This window comes from Hypanus sabinus, unplaced genomic scaffold (genome assembly GCF_030144855.1).
Source record: "Hypanus sabinus isolate sHypSab1 unplaced genomic scaffold, sHypSab1.hap1 scaffold_302, whole genome shotgun sequence".
Lineage (NCBI taxonomy): Eukaryota > Metazoa > Chordata > Chondrichthyes > Myliobatiformes > Dasyatidae > Hypanus > Hypanus sabinus.
Window position 1 is genome coordinate 433,785 of NW_026781175.1, and position 17,394 is coordinate 451,178.

Genomic DNA, 17,394 nt, shown 5'->3' on the forward strand with positions numbered 1-17,394 from the left:
CTGTGTCTGACCCCCGGAGTGTGTGATGGGACGGTGTGGAGGGAGATTCACTCTGTGTCTGACTCTGGGAGTGTGTGATGGGACGGTGTGGAGGGAGATTCACTCTGTGTCTGACCCCCGGAGTGTGTGATGGGAAGGTGTGGAGGGAGATTCACTCTGTGTCTGACTCTGGGAGTGTGTGATGGGACGGTGTGGAGGGAGCTTCACTCTGTGTCTGATTCAGGAATATTGTAATTCTACGTCCCGGAGAGAGATTGATGGGACGATGATTACAGAGTTTCAGTCGGTGTCTGACACCCCGTGTTGATTTCTTCTGTTCCATTCTCTTCTTCGCGACTTTTGCCTGACACAGGTCAGATATTATACAGTACAGGAGCTTCCAATCTCTTTTGTCATTTTTGTCTGTGAGAGCAAGAGAGCGGTGTGTCAGCCTGGATGAGGGATGGGGAGTGATGAGTTTCTGATGATCAGTCACCACCAGACTGACATCCCTCAGCCTGGAGCTGAGACGCTGCTGTACCAGTGTGAGGAGCTCAGACCCTTTACTGCAGTTCACCAGGTGCAGGGGACAGCAGTAACCCCAGGTCACTGTTTCCCCACTAATGAGACTCGAGTTCGAGTTCCTGTAACAGTAAGTTACAGCGGTTTATTGATTTTATCATGACAAATTTAAATTAAACAACTTGTGAGCTGCTAACACGGGTATAAATAAGCTGTTCTCGACTCACTTACAGTCACACACAATTAATTGACCGGCAACAACAAGTGACAGATTGAATAATCTCACCATCGCTCTACATCAGGGAACCGATAATCATTAAAATCACATTTCAGGGCCGTGTCTGGGATCGCTGCAGATCCAGGGTCACGTCCAAGGTATTTATCAATTTAACTACATTATATCAGCCAGACCGCCGAATACACCGTCCTCAGCAAAGGGAGCAAAAGGATTCTCTCCTGGACTCTCTCCCGGGCTCTTCCTGTCTGCGGGAATTAAACCTGGCGCATGGTCGCTAAAGGTAAGGGCGGGATTTAAAAGGGAGAGCCGGGAATCGGGCAGAATGTCCCCATCCCGCTGAAGGGGATGTTCACACATACAGATGTTCATAGATTCACTCTCAGTCCGGGTCTGCGTTCCAGCAGAGATTCCAGTTCTTTCTTCCCAGTACAACTGAAATCATTTTTCCACAGTCTGAAACAGATGGAGGAATAATGATGAAATAAACAGATTACACAACAGTGTCAGTAACAGGGGACTGGGGTTGATGTTTCAACAACACTCACAGACAAATATCACCAGAAAACCCATGGATCCGCTGATATTTTATCACATTGAACATCCACACAAACACTCACCCGATCCACTCCAGACTCGGGAGGGTCTGTATGAGGCGGCGGAGAGCGGGGACAGATCGGTCTGTCAGCCAGTTTAATCCCAGGTTCAGCTTTGTTAGTGAGGAGTTTGTACTGAGAGCGGAGGCGAGATCCTCGACACCAGAATCTGAGAGACCGACATCCCTCAGCCTGGAGATGAGAGAGAGTGAGGGTGAAAGACACAGAGAGACAGGACATGGTACAAATCCCCAGTGTTTATCAGTAACACAATTACTGATCACATTAATGTTCAGTGTCAGACACCCAGTAACAGTAACCACAACCTTCCACAGTCTGATACTTACCCCAGTTTCTGTATTTTACATTCCGGGTTCCTCAGAGCTGCAGACACCAGTTTCACTCCTGGATCTCCGAGTTCATTCCGCCCAAGCCTAAACACAAACAGACAAATTGATGAACAAATTGTTTCAAAACGTGGGTCAGTAAATCACTGATCGAAGTTCCCATGACTGTCAATTTCCCTCACAGAGTATTCATGAATGGAGGTAATTTAGTCTGTCGGTGTGACCATATATTCTGTCCCACTCCCCACTGGTTAGGAGAGTTCCTGACGTGAGAGGATGGGAGAAAGTCCCACAGTGAGGAAAATTTGTAAATGAGAAAGTGTCAAAGGGACCCCAAACGAGCAAAAGCACCTGCAGCAGGAAGGTCAATGGGGGATCAGCGGTACACCAAGAGGAAGGGGAATAGTGAAGAGTGAAACCAAAGAAAGGAATGGGGATGGGGATGGGGATGAGAGATTCCTCGGGGGGGTGGGGTGTTCACCGAACCTCCATCCGGATTCCCACCTCTTGCTAGGAATACCCCGCATCTACATTCTCTGCCCTCTTGGGGGGAACATCGGCTTCTCCTCTTCAAGCCGGAGGAGCACATAGTTGCAGGATTCACCGATGTGTGGGCATACTCTGCTTCCATCACTACAGGTCCAGGGGATGCAGAAATAGATTGTACGGGAGGGGTGGGAGATGCGCCCATGGTGTCTAGGTATTTGGTAGTGAGCAAAGTCATATTCTGTCTCATGTCCCGATTGTTAGAAAAATGTTTCTGATGTGACAGGGTCGGATGTGGCACGGGGAAGAAAGAATCCTCAGGAGAAAGGTGGATGGGGAAGAGAGATCCCACAGGAGGAAAGGGGATAAGGATGAGAGATCCCTCAGGAGAAAGGGGGATGGGGAAGAGAGATCCTGCAGATAGATGGGGGATGGGGAAGAGAGATCACACAGGAGAATAGGTAATGTGGAAGAGAGTTCCCACAACATGGAAGATGCAGAAACAGATTTTACAGAGAAGTGTGTCTGAACTGAAGCCCACAATCAGGAGAGGAGATGCGCCCATGGGTGTCTGGTAGTGAGCAGTCAGATCATTGGACCGATGGTGATAGTCACACACGGGGAAGGGCAGGGGAGGACAATCTTACAATGATATTTCTTTCCCTCTCACCGGGACAATGCACCAATGGTCTCGTTTCCCTCACCAGGAAGGGTGTGTGAATCTCTGACCCACCTGCTGCAGTCAGTGTCGGTCTGGGTGTCAGTAACAGTGAGAAGGAACATTGTCAATGGACGTGTCACAGGCAACGAGAAACACGGCCATTCCTGTGATTTACTACCATTAAACTAATGGCCGTTGTTCACTCAGCTGAGGACGTCTCCATCAACCCTTCACAAGGAACCTCAGAGCCACCACCCCCCCCCCCCCCCCCCGCCCACCCGTACTTGCGGAATTACTGACCAATCCCCTGGCCATTTTTCAGAATACCTCACAATTGATTTAGTAGTTTTACTCAAATCCCTTTACATTGAAACATCACAATGGAACAGTTTCACAGTTCAGATTGAGAGATAAATCAAGTTACTTCAACTCCTGGCACTTGTGCAGCCCAGGTCCCAGCCGCTGGATTCCTTCACACTGAATGTAGCATTTCTCCAGGTCGAGGTGTTTTATTGTATCACAGGGTCCGATGACATGAGACAGGACCGCGCAGTCAATCGGGGTCAATGTCATTCCACTGAATGAAAGTGTATCCACAGATTCCAGTGCAGCCTGAGCCAGGCCACTATTCTGAGACTCAAACAGGTAGTGTAATGTGTTCAGGAGGCTCCTTTTACCAGCTTCACTCTCTGTGTTTCCACTCTGGCGTTTAACCTCCTCCTTCACCCAGTCAATCACCCGGCAGGTTGTTTGATGAGGAAATGGGCCCAGAAACTCCTCCAGACCCCGAGCTGTCATTGGGGAGGAGAGACCAGCAACAAAACGGAGAAATATTTCAAATCGCCCATCTGACGTGTTGTGTGCTTCAGTGAGGAATTTCAGGATATCCCCGGGATGTGGATTCAGGAATTGTGCGACTGCAGCTACAAACTCTTGGATGGTGAGGTGTGGGAATGTGTACACCACACTCCTGGCAAAATCCTCTCTCTCCAAAAGCTCCATCAGGAACCCGGACAGGAACTGGGAAGGCTGCAGACTGCAGTTGATCAAATCTCCATCTGTAAACACAATCTTCCTCTCCGACACCCCTCTGAAGGCCATCTGACCAACCCTGAGAAACACATCACGGGGGTTCTCAATCTCACGGCTGTGGTTTTTCAGGATGTTGTAAATGTAGTAGGAGTACAGTTGGGTGATGGTCTTGGGAACTCGCTGTGGGTCCCTGACTCTTTGTGTGAAGAAGGGGCCCAGTGCCAGAGCGAGGATCCAGCAGTAGGAGGGGTTGTAGCTCATGGTGTACAGGATCTCATTCTCCTTCACGTGTTTGAAAACAGCTTCCGCCACCGTCTGATCTTCAAAATGCCTGATGAAATATTCCTTCCGTTCCTCACCAACAAATCCCAGGATTTCAGCCCAGACTCTGATCTCTGCCTTTTCCAATAGATGTAACACAGTGGGGCGGGTGGTCACCAGCACTGAACTCCCTGGGAGCAGCTTGCCCTGGATTAAACTGTACACAATGTCAGACACTTCACACCACCACTCCGGATCTGGACACTGGTGCTTGGGTTCTGTATCTCTCCGACTGTCAGCAAAATCAATTTTGTCTTTGGATTCATCTAAACCGTCGAATATAAACAGCAATCCCTCTGGATTCTTCCAGACCTCTCTGAGGATATTTTCAAAGTAAGGATACTGATCAAGAATTAGTTCCCTCAGGTTTATCCTGCAGTTAATAGAGTTTAAATCCCGGAATTTGAAACTGAAGACAAACTGGAACTGTTGGTATATTTTCCCTGTTGCCCAGTCATAAACAATCTTTTGTACCATCGTTGTTTTCCCGATCCCCGGGACTCCAGCCACTGCTGCTGAACTACTAGATTTGGTTTTACTCCGGGAAAAGCTGCTCTGGAACAATTGATCAGTCCGGATTTTTTCCAGCTCTCCACAGAGATGTTTCTTTCTCCATTTTTCATGGTCTTTGCCTCTTGCCAGCAGCTCATGTTCCACCAGTCTCCGATCTCGAACAGTAGAAATAATCGTGAGCTCAGCATATTGATCAACCAGCTGGAAAATCTTCACCTTCTCCCTCATCAGGATCGTGTTCACTCTCAGTGTTTCCGTTTGTGCCCGCAGGGTCTCCTTGTGTTTCTGCTGAACATCTTAAATGGCAAAAGAAATAAAATGATCACCAGATTACACTTGTCAAAGACAGAACTTGAAAACTGCAACCGGATCACTGTTCTGATTTTGCAAGAATTCAACGTTCCTACAGCTGACGGTGTGGACAATAAAACCTGGTTCATGGACCAAGAAAATGTAAGACATAAAATTCAGCGATCAGTAAAGATGAAAGTTCCCACTGCTGATCGCTATCTCCGGGTATCTCTAACCTACCTCAACACCAAAGCTCACATGTAACCTCTGCTCCTTCAGTTCAGCCATTCTGCCTCTTCACACTTTCCAAACCTGCACTGATAGCTCGAGATCTGAAATATAATATCCACTCCCTTTTATTTTTGTATTTGTTATCCTTGGTATTGTACGCATCAATTGGGACAGAATATGAAAAATATGGCATAGATTCCCTGAGAAAATCAATATTGAATAAGCCAGGCAACTGCGTTCACCGGTTCTCTGGCAAAGGTTCCTGTTGCACTGCAGCTATGGACGGATGTATTGCAAAGTTATAAATAGAAAATGTTAAACAGGAAAAGTAACCATCTTACAGATTGGAAAAATATTTTGCAGGCAGTTGAAACCATGTACAAAGAGGAGATCATAAGCATGTATGTCCCCCTACTATTAGGTCAACGGGACTGTGGCCAACCATGATACAGTTGATAAAGGGATGTAAAAAATGGAGTTGCTGGGAAGTGAATGCACTTTCATGGATACTGGACTCTGAGACTGGCGAATATTGAATCGGATTTCTTCACTTGGAAACTGATTTCATTGGACCATGGCATGTTTTTATTCCCCTTTTGATTTCTGTCTCTGAAACTACGCCTGGATCCATAATATCCGTTTTAACTTATTAACCAATGACAAGTTAGAAACATTGAAAGCCTACAGCACAATACAGGCCTTTCAGCTCACAAAGCTGTGCCGAACATGTCCTTACCTTTGAATTTTCCTAAGCTCCATGTACCTATCCAGCAGTCTCTTAAACATCCTTATCGTATTCAACTCCTACACCGTTGCAGGCAGCCCATTCCATGCACTCGCCACTCTCTGCATAAAAATAATACTACTGACATCTCCACTGTACCTTCTTCCAAGCATCTTAAAACTGTGCCATCACATGTTAGCAATTTCAGCCCTAGGAAAAGCCTCTGACTATCCACACGATCAATGCCTCTCATCATCGTATACACAATCACGTTACCTCTCATCCTCATTTGCTCCAAGGAGAAAAGGCAAAGTTCCCTCAACCTATTCTCATACGGCATGCTCCACAATCCAGACAACATCCTTGTAAATCTCCTCAGCACCCTTTCTATGGTTTCCACGTCCTTCCTGTAGTGAGGCAACCAGGATTGAGCACAGTTCTCCAAGTGGGGTCTGACCAGGTTCCTATATAGCTGCAACATTACCTCTCGGCTCCTAAACACAATACCACTATTGATGAAGGTCAATGCATCATATGCCTTCTTAACCACAGAATCAACCTGCGTAGCAGCTTTGAGTGTCCTATGGACTTGGACCCCAAGATCCCTCTGATCTTCCGCACTGCCAAGAGTCTTACCAATAATACTATATTCTGCCAACATATTTGACCTATGAAAATGAACCACCTCACACTTATCTGGGTTGAACTCCATCTAGCACTTCTCAGCCCAGTTTTGCATTCCATCATTGTCCCGCAGTAGCACTTGACAACCCTCCACACTATCCACAACACCCCCAACCTTTGTGTCATCGGCCAATTTACTGACCCATCCTTCCACTTTCTCATCCAGGTCATTTATAAAAATCTTGAAGAGTACGGGTCACAGAACTGATCTCTGAGGCACACCACTACCGCCGACCTCCATGCAGAATATGACCCATCTACAACCACTCTTTGCCTTCTGCGGGCAAGCCAATTCTGGATCCACAAAGCAATGTCCCCTTGGATCCCATAACTCCTTACTTTCTCAATAAGCCTTGTATGGTGTACGTTATCAAATGCCTTGCTGAAATCCATGTACTCTACATCTACTGCTCTACCTTCATCAATGCGTTTAGTCACATCCTCAAAAGAATCAATCCGGCTCGTATAGCACGATCTGCCTTTCACAAAGCCATGCTGACTATTCCTAATCATATTATGCTTCTCCATATGTTCATAAATGTTGCCTCTCAGAATCTTTTCCACCAACTTATGAACCACTGAAGTACGACTCACTCATCTATAATTTCCTGGGTTATTTCTGCTCTGTTTAATGAATAAGGGAACAACATCCACAACTCTCTAATCCTCCAGAACCTCTGCTGTTCCCCTTTAATGATGCAAAGATCATTGCCAGAGGTTCAGCAATCTCCTCCCTCGTCCAGTCCCGGTGACTTATCCAACTTTTCAAAAGCTCCAGCACATCCTCTTTCTTAATATATAAATGCTCAAGATTTTCAGTCTGCTGTAAATTATCCCTACAGTTGCCAAGATCCTTCTCCGTAATGAATACTGAAGCAGAGGATACCTCTGCTATCCTCTGGTTCAATACACACTTTTCCACTGTTGCTCTTGATTGGTCCTATTATTTGATGTCTTATCCTTTTGCTCTTCACAGACTTGAGAATGCTTTGGGATTTTCCTTAATCCTGTTCACTATGGCCTTCTCATGGCCCCTTCTGACTCTCCTAATTTCCTTAAGGTCCTTCCTGTTAGCCTTATAACCTTCTAGATCTCTATCACTACCTACTTTTTTGAACCTTTGGTAAGCTTTTCTTTTCTTCTTGACTAGACTTATAGCAGCCTTTGTACACCATGGTGTGTACGCTATCTCATTGGAATGTACCTATGCAGAGCTCCAGGCAAATATCCCCTGAACATTTGCCATTTTTCTGCCATACGTTTCCCCGAGAACATCTGTTCCCATTTTATGCTTTCAAGTGCCTGCCTGATTGACTCATATTTCCCCTTACCCCAATTAAACACTTTCCTAATTTGTCTGTTCCTATCCCTCTCTAATGCTATGGTAAAAGAGATAGAGTTGTGATCACTATCTCCAAAATGCTCTCCCAATGAGAGATCAGACACCGGGCCAGGTTCATTTCCCAGTAACAGATCAATTCAGCCTCTCCTGTTGTAGACTTATCTATATATTGTGTCAAGAAAGCTTCCTGAACACACCTAACAAACTCTACCCCATCTGAACTCCTTGCTCTAGGGAGATGCTAATCGATATTTGGGAAATTAAAGTCTCCCATCACGACAACTCTGTTATTAATACACCTTTCAAGTATCTGTCTCCCTAGCTGCTCCTTGATATCCCTGTTACAATTGGATGGTCTATAACAAAACACCCAGTAAAGCTATTGACCCCTTCCTATTCCTAACTTTCACCCACAGAGACTCCGTAGACAATCACTCCACAACTTACTTCTTTCCTGCAGCCGTGACACTATCTCTGATTAACAGTGCCACACCTTCACCTCCTTTGCCTCCCTCCCTGTCCTTTCTGAAACATCTGAGGCCTGGCAGTCAAAGTAACCATTTCTGCCCCTGAGCCGTCCAAGTCTGTGTAATGGCCATAACATCATAGCTCCGAGTAATGATCCATGCTCTAAGCACATCCGCTTTGTTTATAATACTCGTTGAATTAAAATAAACAAATCGCAAGCCATCGGTTGGAGCACATCCCTTCTCTATCACCTGTCTCCTACAGCCTGCTCCAATCCCCCAGCCACGCATTTATCCTCTACCTCATTCTATTCCTCTACTCACTCTCTCGTGGAACAGGCAGTAATCCCGAGATTAATACCTTTGAAGTCCTGCTTCTCAAATTCTTTCCTTGTAGCCTTTTTTTCAGGACCTCCTCCATTTTCCTGCCTATGCTACCAATATGTACCACAACCTCTGGCTGTTCTCCTTCCCACTTCAGAATATCGAGGACACAATTAGAATCATCCCAGACCCAGACACCTGGAAGGCAGACTAAAATCCGCGTTTCTTTCCTGCATCCACAGAATCCTCTGTCTAACCTCGTAACTATAGTGTCCCCTATCACTGCTGCCATCCTCTTCCTTTCCCTTCCCTTCTGAGCCACAGGGGCAGACTCTGCACCAGAGGTGCGACCACTGTTGCCACCCCCAGGTAGGTCCCACCTCCCAGCAGTACTCAAGCAGGAATACTTATTGTTAACAGGGACAGCCACAGGGATGCTCTCTTGCCCTTCCCTCTCCTGACTATTACCAACGTATCTGTCTCCCAAGGCCCCGGTGTGAATACCTGCCTATAGCTCCTATCTATCACCTCCTCAATCTCCCTGACCAGACGAAAGTCATCGAGCTGCATCGAAGTCGGGATTCCCAACCCCTGTCCATTAACGTAATGAACAATAAATCTGTTGAAGTAACAAATCTGAGATAAAATCTCAATCAAAGCACCTATATTTTGAAGAGAATGTTCATCTCTTTAACCGTGAAGTGAAAGCCAATTTATAAACAAACTCAGTCCCTTGCAGAAAAAGTGCAACCACTTCGATTCAGACATACCGCACACCGCTGAACAGTTCTCAGGAGATACAGGAGTAGATAAATCATACAGAGCTGTTATGAATGAAAGTGCCAACGTAGAAGTGGATTCCGACTTCCCTAAAAATGAATCTAGATTGCCTTTATTAAGGGCTTGAAGAGGATGTAAGTTTTAAAGTGTGTTGAGGAGAGATCCTGTTCTTTCGTGTAGTTAAATATGGAAAATGAAACTAAGCTTCATAGCAGTCATGGAAAGGAGAACAGATGGATTGGACATAGATATCCTGAAGTAGGTGAGAAATTGTATACCACAGCACTGATTGAAGGTAATTCTTCATCCAGTTAGCCGGAGTCATTCAAAAGTGAATAGCGGGAGTATGGTGCCAATGTGGGCATGAAGAGCAAATTGTAAGGAACATTGAAAATCAAGGTATATCAATGGTTTTACTGATAGAAGTTGCTGTACTCAGATTAAAGCATATACAAAAAAACAAAGAAAATGTTCGGCGAAGAGTAGAGTAGAAGTTCTTAAAATGTATTATGAGACCAGTCTGGGACATGACATGATGATGTTTAAGAAAAATGCAAAAGTGCTTTGTAAATATATTACAGGCAAGAGAGGTTCAGTGTATTAGGACACTGCCAAATGTACATTGGAGTTCAGTGTATGAGGAAATGTCTGAGGGGGAGCATTTGCTACTGCTGTTCAGGAGCATTTAAACTAATGTGGCAGGGGGATGCGAACAAGTGCAAAGAGACAGCGGTGTACAATGAGGGTAGAAGCAAGAAGTAGTAAGTGAAAAGTAAAAGTGGCAGGCAGGCAAATCCAGTGCATAAATCAAAAAGGGCCACTTTTCAACATAATTGTATAAGGGCTAAGAGTGTTGTAAAAACAAGCCTGAAGGTTTTGTGTGTCAATGCAAGGAGCATTCGTAACAAGGTGGATGAATTGAATGTGCAGATAGTTATTAATGAATATGATATATTTGGGTTCACAGAAACATGGCTCCAGGGTGACCAAGGATGGGAGCTCAACATCCAGCGATATTCAATATTCAGGAGGGATAGACAGGAAAGAAAAGGAGGTGGGGTAGCGTGGCTGGTTAGAGAGGAGATTAACGCAATAGAAAGGAAGGACATTAGCCTGGAGGATGTGGAATCGATATGGGTCGAGCTGTATAACACTAAGGGGCAGAAAATGCTGGTGGGAGTTGTGTACAGGCCACCTAACAGTAGTAGTGAGTTTGGGGATGGCATTAAACATGAAATTAGAAATGCTTGCGATAAAGGAACAGCAGATATAATGGGTGACTTCAATCTACATATAGATTGGTGGAACCAAATTTAAGGGTTCTTGGAATGTCTGCAGGATGGAAAGCGGCCAGTGAGTGAGTGGGCCAGTGAAGGAGTGGAGATTTGAGGCTTCGACGAGAAGAGGCGTAAGCCCAGCTTGTTCCCAGTTAGTCTTTACAATGCCTCCTGAGATCGTGATGTGCCTCTCCTGTGAGATATGACAGTCTTGGGGGAGCTCCCCTCTCCCGCACAGTCACATCTGCCAGAAGTGCTTGCGGCTGGGCGATCTGGAAGACCGTGTGAGGAATCTGGAGCAGCAGCTAGATGAACTTCGACTAATAAGGAAGAATGAGGCAGTTATAGATGACAGCTACAGGGAGGTAGTCACACCTATGCTGCCGGAAGCAGGACGTTAGGTGACAGTCCGAGGGGGGAAAGCGAAGGAGAGTAGACAGGTCATGCAGAGCACCCCTGTAGCCATTCCCCTGAATAATGAGTCTACCGTCCTGGATTCTGTTGGTGAGGACGACTGACCAGGTGTGAGCCACGGTGGCAGGGCCTCTGGCAGTGAGTCTGACCCTGTAGTGCTGAAGGACGGGATGGAGAAGAGGAGAGATGTCGTCATTGGAGACTCTATAGTCAGGGGAGCAGACAGGAGATTTTGTGAATGACAGAAGGAAACCCGTATGGTTTGTTGCCTCCCGGGTGCCAGGGTCCGGGATGTCTCTGACTGGGTGCATGACATCCTGGTACGAGAGGGAAAGCAACCAGAAGTCATGATACATGTTGGGACAAATGACATAGACAGGAAGAGGGATAGGAAGAGTTTCGGGAACTCGGCAGAGGGCTGAAGAACAGGATCTCAAGGGTGGCGTTCTCAGGATTGCTGCCAGTACTACGTGACAGTGATGGTAAGAATTGGAGGAGATGGCAGTTGAATGCGTGGCTAAGGAGTTGGTGCAGGGGGTAGGGTTTTAGATTTTTAGACCATTAGGATAACTTCTGGGGAAGGTGGGACCCGTACAGATTGGATGGGTTGCACCTGAACTGGAGGGGGAACAATATCCTTGCTGGTAGGTTTGCTAGCATGGTTCAGGAGGGTTTAAACTCATTTGCAAGGGGGATGGAACCTGGAACGATAGAGCGGTGAAAGAAATGCATGGAGTAAAGCCAGATCCAATAAATAGAGAGGCTTTCAGGAAAGAGAAGCAAAATAAAGGGTGTAAAGGTAGTAACAGGGGGAAAGTGCGTGTACTTCAATGCAAGAAGCTTCAGGAACAAAGGTGATGAACTGAGAGCTTGGATACATACATGGAATTATGATGTAGTGGCCATTAGGGTGACTTGGCTGGCACCAGGGCAGGAATGGAATCTCAATATTCCTGGATTTCAGTGCTTTAAAAGGGATAGAGAGGGGAGAAAAAGGGGAGGAGGGGTGACATTACTGGTCAAGGATACTATTACAGCTGCAGAAAGGGTGGGTAATGTAGCAGGATCCTCTTTTGAGTAAGTATGGGAGGAAGTCAGGAACAGGAAGGGAACAGTTACTCTACTGGGGGTATTCTATAGGCCCCCTGCTGGCAGCAGAGATACCGAGGAGCAGATTGGGAGGCATATTTTGGAAAGGTGCAAAAATAAAAAGGTTATTATCATGGGTGACTATAACTTCCCTAATATTGATTGGCTCTTGATTAGTTCCAAGGGTTTAGATGGGACAGAGTTTGTTAAGTGAGTCCAGGACGGATTTCTGTCACAGTATGTTGACAGGCCGACTGGGGGGAATGCCATACTAGATCTAGTATTAGGTAACGAACCGGGTCGGGTCACAGACCTGTCAGTGGGTGGCCATCCGGGGGACAGTGATCACTGCTCCCTAACCCTTAGCATTATCATGGAAAAGGACAGAATCAGAGAGGACAAGAAAATTTTTAATTGAGGAAGGGAAAATTATGAGGCTATAAGGCTAGATCTTGCGGGTGTGAATTGGGATGATGTTTTTGCAGGGAAATGTACTATGGACTTGTGGTCGATGTTTAGGGATATCTTGCAGGATGTTAGGGATAAATTTGTCCTGGTAAGGAAGATACAGAATGGTAGTGTGAAGGAATCATGGGTGACTAGTGAAGTGGAAAATCTAGTCAGGTGGAAGAAGGCAGCATACACGAGGTTTCGGAAGCAAGGATCAGATGGGTCTATTGAGGAGAATAGGGTAGCAAGAAAGGAGCTTAATAAAGGGCTGAGAAGAGCAGGAAGGGGGCATGAGAAGGCCTTGGCAAGTAGGGTAAAGGAAAACCCCAAGGCATTTTTCAATTAAGTGAAGAACAAAACGATGAGAGGAGTGAAGGTAGGAACGATTAGAGACAAAAGTGGGACGATGTTCCTGGAGGCTGTGGAAGAGAGCGAGGTCCTCAATGAATACATCTCTTCGTTGTTCACCACTGAGACGGAACTTGATGACGGTGAGGACAATATGAGTGATGTTGATTTTCTGGAGCATGATAATATTAAGGGAGAGGAGGTGTAGGAGTTGTTAAAATACATTAGGATGGATAAGTCCCCGGGGCCTGACGTAATATTCCCCAGGCTGCTCCATGAGGCAAGGGAAGAGATTGCTGAACCTCTGGCAAGGATCTCTATGTCCTCGTTGTCCACGGGAACGGTACCAGAGGATTGGAGGGAGGCAAGTGTTGTCCCCTTGTTCAAGAAGGTAGTAGGGATAGTCTAGCCAATTATAGACCAGTGAGCCTTACGTCTGTGGTGGGAAAGCTGTTGGAAAAGATTCTTAGAGATAGGATCTATGGGCATTTAGAGAATCATAGTCTGATCAGGGATAGTCAGCATGGCTTTGTGAAAGGCAAATCATGCCTAATAAGACTGATAGAGTTCTTTGAGGAGATGACGAGGCATATAGATGAGGGTAGAGCAGTGGATGTGATCTGCATGGATTTTAGTAAGGCATTTGACAAGGTTCCCCATGGTAGGCTTATTCAGAAAATCAGAAGGCATGGGGTCCAGGGAAGTTTGGCCAGGTGGATTCAGAATTGGCTTGCCTGCAGAAGGCAGAGGATCGTGGTGGAGGGAGTACATTCCGATTGGAAGGTTGTGACTAGTGGTGTCCCACAAGGATCTGTTCTGGGACCTCTACGTTTTGTGATTTTTATTAATGACCTGGATGTGGGGTTAGAAGGGTGGGTTGGCAAATTTACAGACGACACAAAGGTTGGTGGTGTTGTAGATAGTGTAGAGGATTGTCGAAGATTGCAGAGAGACATTGATAGGATGCAGAAGTGGGCTGAGAAGTGGCAGATAGAGTATAACCCGGAGAAGTGTGAGGTGGTACACTTTGGTAGGACAAAATCCAAGGCAGAATACAAAGTAAATGGCAGGATACTTGGTAGTGTGGAGGAGCCGAGGGATCTGGGGGTACATGTCCACAGATCCCTGAAAGTTGCGTCACAGGTAGATAGGATAGTTAAGAAAGTTTATGGGGCGTTAGCTTTCATAAGTCGAGGAATAGAGTTTAAGAGTCGCGATGCAATGATGCAGCTGTATAAAACTCTAGTTAGGCCACACTTGGAGTATTGTGTCCAGTTCTGGTCGCTTCACTATAGGAAGGATGTGGAACCATTGGAAAGGGTACCGAGATTTACCAGGATGCTGCCTGGTTTAGATGGTATGGATTATGATCAGAGATTAAGGGAGCCAGGGCTTTACTCTTTGGAGAGAAGGTAGATGAGAGGAGACATGATAGAGGTATACAAAATATTAAGAGGAATAGACAGAGTGGACAGAGAGCGCCTCTTCCCCAGGGCACCACTGCTCAGTACAAGAGGACATGGCTTTAAGATAATGGGAGGGAAGTTCATGGGGGATATTAGAGGAAGGTTTTCCACTCAGAGAGTGGTTGATGCGTGGAATGAGTCAGTCGTGGAGGCAGATACACTAGTGAAGTTTAAGAGACTACTAGACAGGTATATGGAGGAATTTATGGTTGGCGGTTATGTGGGAGGCAGGGTTTGAAGGTCAGCACAACATTGTGGGCCGAAGGGCCTGTAATGTGCTGTCCTATTCTATAGTCTATAATCTATGGTTTTCTGAACCAACATGTCAAGGACCCAAATAGGGAGCAGGCCATTCTAGACTGGGTATTGAGCAATGAGGAAGGATTAGTTACTATTCTTGTCGTGCGAGGCCCCTTGGGTAAGAGTGACCATAATATGGTGGAATTCTTCATTAAGATGGAGAGCGACATAGTTAATTCAGAAACAAAGGTACTGACCTTAAAGAAGGGTAACTTTGAAGGTACGAGACGTGAATTAGCTAAAATAGACTGGCAAATAATACTTAAATTGTTGACAGTGGATATGCAATGGCAAGCATTTAAAGATCGCATGGATGAACTACAACAATTGTTCATCCCAGTTTGGCAAAAGAATAAACCAGGGAAGGTAGCGCACCCATAGGTGACAAGGGAAATTAAGGACAGTATCAAGTCCAAAGAGGAAACATACAAATTAGCCAGAAAACGCGGCACACCTGAGGACTGGGAGAAATTCAAAGTCCAGCAAAGGAGGACAAAAGGCTTAATTCGGAAAGGGATAAAAAAAGATTATGAGAGAAATCTGGCAGGGAACATAAAAAATGACTGTAAAAGTTTTTTATAAATATGTGAAAAGAAAAAAAAAAGATTGGTTAAGACAAATGTAGCTCCCTTACAGTCAGAAACTGGTGAATTGAACATGGGGAACAAGGACATGGCAGACCAATTGAATAACTACTTTGGTTCTTTCTTCACTAAGGAAGACATAAATAATCTTCCGGAAATAGTAGTGGACCGAGGGTCCAGTGAGATGGAGGAACTGAGGCAAATACATGTTAGTAGGGAAGTGGAGTTAGGTAAATTGAAGGGTTTAAAGGCAGACAAATCCCCAGGGCAAGATGGTCTGCATCCCAGAGTGCTTACGGAAGTAGCCCAAGAAATAGTGGATGCAACAGTGATAAATTTTCAAAACACTTTAGATTCTGGATTAGTTCCCGAGGATTGGAGGGTGGCTAATGTAACCCCACTTTTTAAAAATGAAGGGAGAGAGAATCCGGGGAATTATAGACCAGTTAGTCTGACATCGGTGGCGGGGAAAATGCTAGAGTCGGTTATCAAAGATGTGATGACAGCACATTTGGAAAGTGGTGAAATCATCGGAGAAAGTCAGCATGGATTTGTGAAAGGAAAATCATATCTGACGAATCTTATAGAATTTTTTGAGGATTTAACTAGTAGAGTGGGTAGGGGAGAACAAGTGGATGTGGTATATTTGGATTTTCAAAAGGCTTTTGACAAGGTCCCAGACAGCAGATTAGCATGCAAACTTAAAGCACACGGTATTGGGAGCATGGTATTGATGTGGATGGAGAATTGGTTGGCAGACAGGAAGCAAAGAATGGGAATAAACGAGACCTTTTCAGAATGGCAGGCAGTGACTAGTGGGGTAACTCAAGGCTCAGTGCTGGGACCTCAGTTGTTTACAATATATATTAATGATTTAGACGAGGGAATTTAGACGAGCATCTCCAAGGTTGCGGATGACACGAAACTGGGTGGCAGTGTTAGCTGTGAGGAGAATGCTAAGAGGATGCAGGGTGACTTGGATAGGTCAGGTGAGTGGGCAAATTCATGGCAGAAGCAATTTAATGTGGATAAATGCAAGGTTATCCACTTTGGTGGTAAGAACAGGAAAACAGATTATCATCTGAATGGTGGCCGATTTGGAAAAGTTGGTGGGGGGGTGGGGGAGTGCAATGAGACCTGGGTGTCATTGTACACCAGTCATTGAAATTGGGCATGCAGGTACAGCAGGCAGTGAAAAAAGCGAATCATATGTTGGCATTCATAGCAAGAGGATTTGAGTACAGGAGCAGGGAGGTTCTACCGCAGTTGTACAAGGCCTTTGTGAGACCACACCTAGAGTATTGTGAGCAGTTTTGGTCCCCTATTCTGAGGAAAGCGATTCTTACCATAGAGGGGGTACAAAGAATGTTCACTAGATTGATTCCTGGGATGGCAGGACTTTCATAAGAAGAAAGACTGGATCAACTAGGCTTATACTCGCTGGAATTTAGAAGATTGAGGGGGGATCTTACTGAAAGGTATAAAATTCTAAAGGGATTTGACAGGCACGATGCAGAAAGATTGTTCCTGATGTTGAGGGAAGTCCAGAATGAGGGGTCACAGTTTAAGGATAAAGGGGAAGCCTTTTAGGACCGAGATGAGGAAAAAACCTCTTCACACAGAGAGTGGTGAATCTGTGGAATTCTCTGCCTCAGAAAACAGTTGAGAGGCCAGTTCATTTGCTATATTTAAGAGGGAGTTTCATATGGCCCTTGTGGCTAAAGGGATCAAGGGGTATGAAGAGAAAGCAGGTACAGGGTTCTGAGTTGGATGATCCTCCATGATCGTACTGAATGGCAGTGCAGGCTTGAAGGGCTGACTGGCCTACTCCTGCACCTATTTTCTATTTTTCTATGTTTCTATGAAACCTCCAGGGGTGCATTCAGGAATCGACCATGTACCGGGACAGTCTAGGAACAGCATGGTGCTTC

The 17,394-nt window shown here is 45.6% G+C and overlaps 1 protein-coding gene across 1 annotated transcript in view; it reads right to left on the bottom strand.

Moving 5' to 3' along the window:
- Positions 1-626: 626 nt before the first annotated feature.
- Positions 627-17,394, bottom strand: part of LOC132388352 (NACHT, LRR and PYD domains-containing protein 3-like) — a 38,039-nt gene continuing 21,271 nt past the window's right edge. The window contains exons 9-12 of the mRNA XM_059960694.1: positions 3,251-4,988; positions 1,680-1,766; positions 1,357-1,524; positions 627-1,192 (exon numbers count right to left, since the gene is read on the bottom strand). Coding sequence (XP_059816677.1) covers positions 1,105-1,192; positions 1,357-1,524; positions 1,680-1,766; positions 3,251-4,988 — 2,081 coding nt within the window. The 3' untranslated portion in view covers positions 627-1,104. The remainder of the gene's footprint in view (positions 1,193-1,356; positions 1,525-1,679; positions 1,767-3,250; positions 4,989-17,394) is intronic.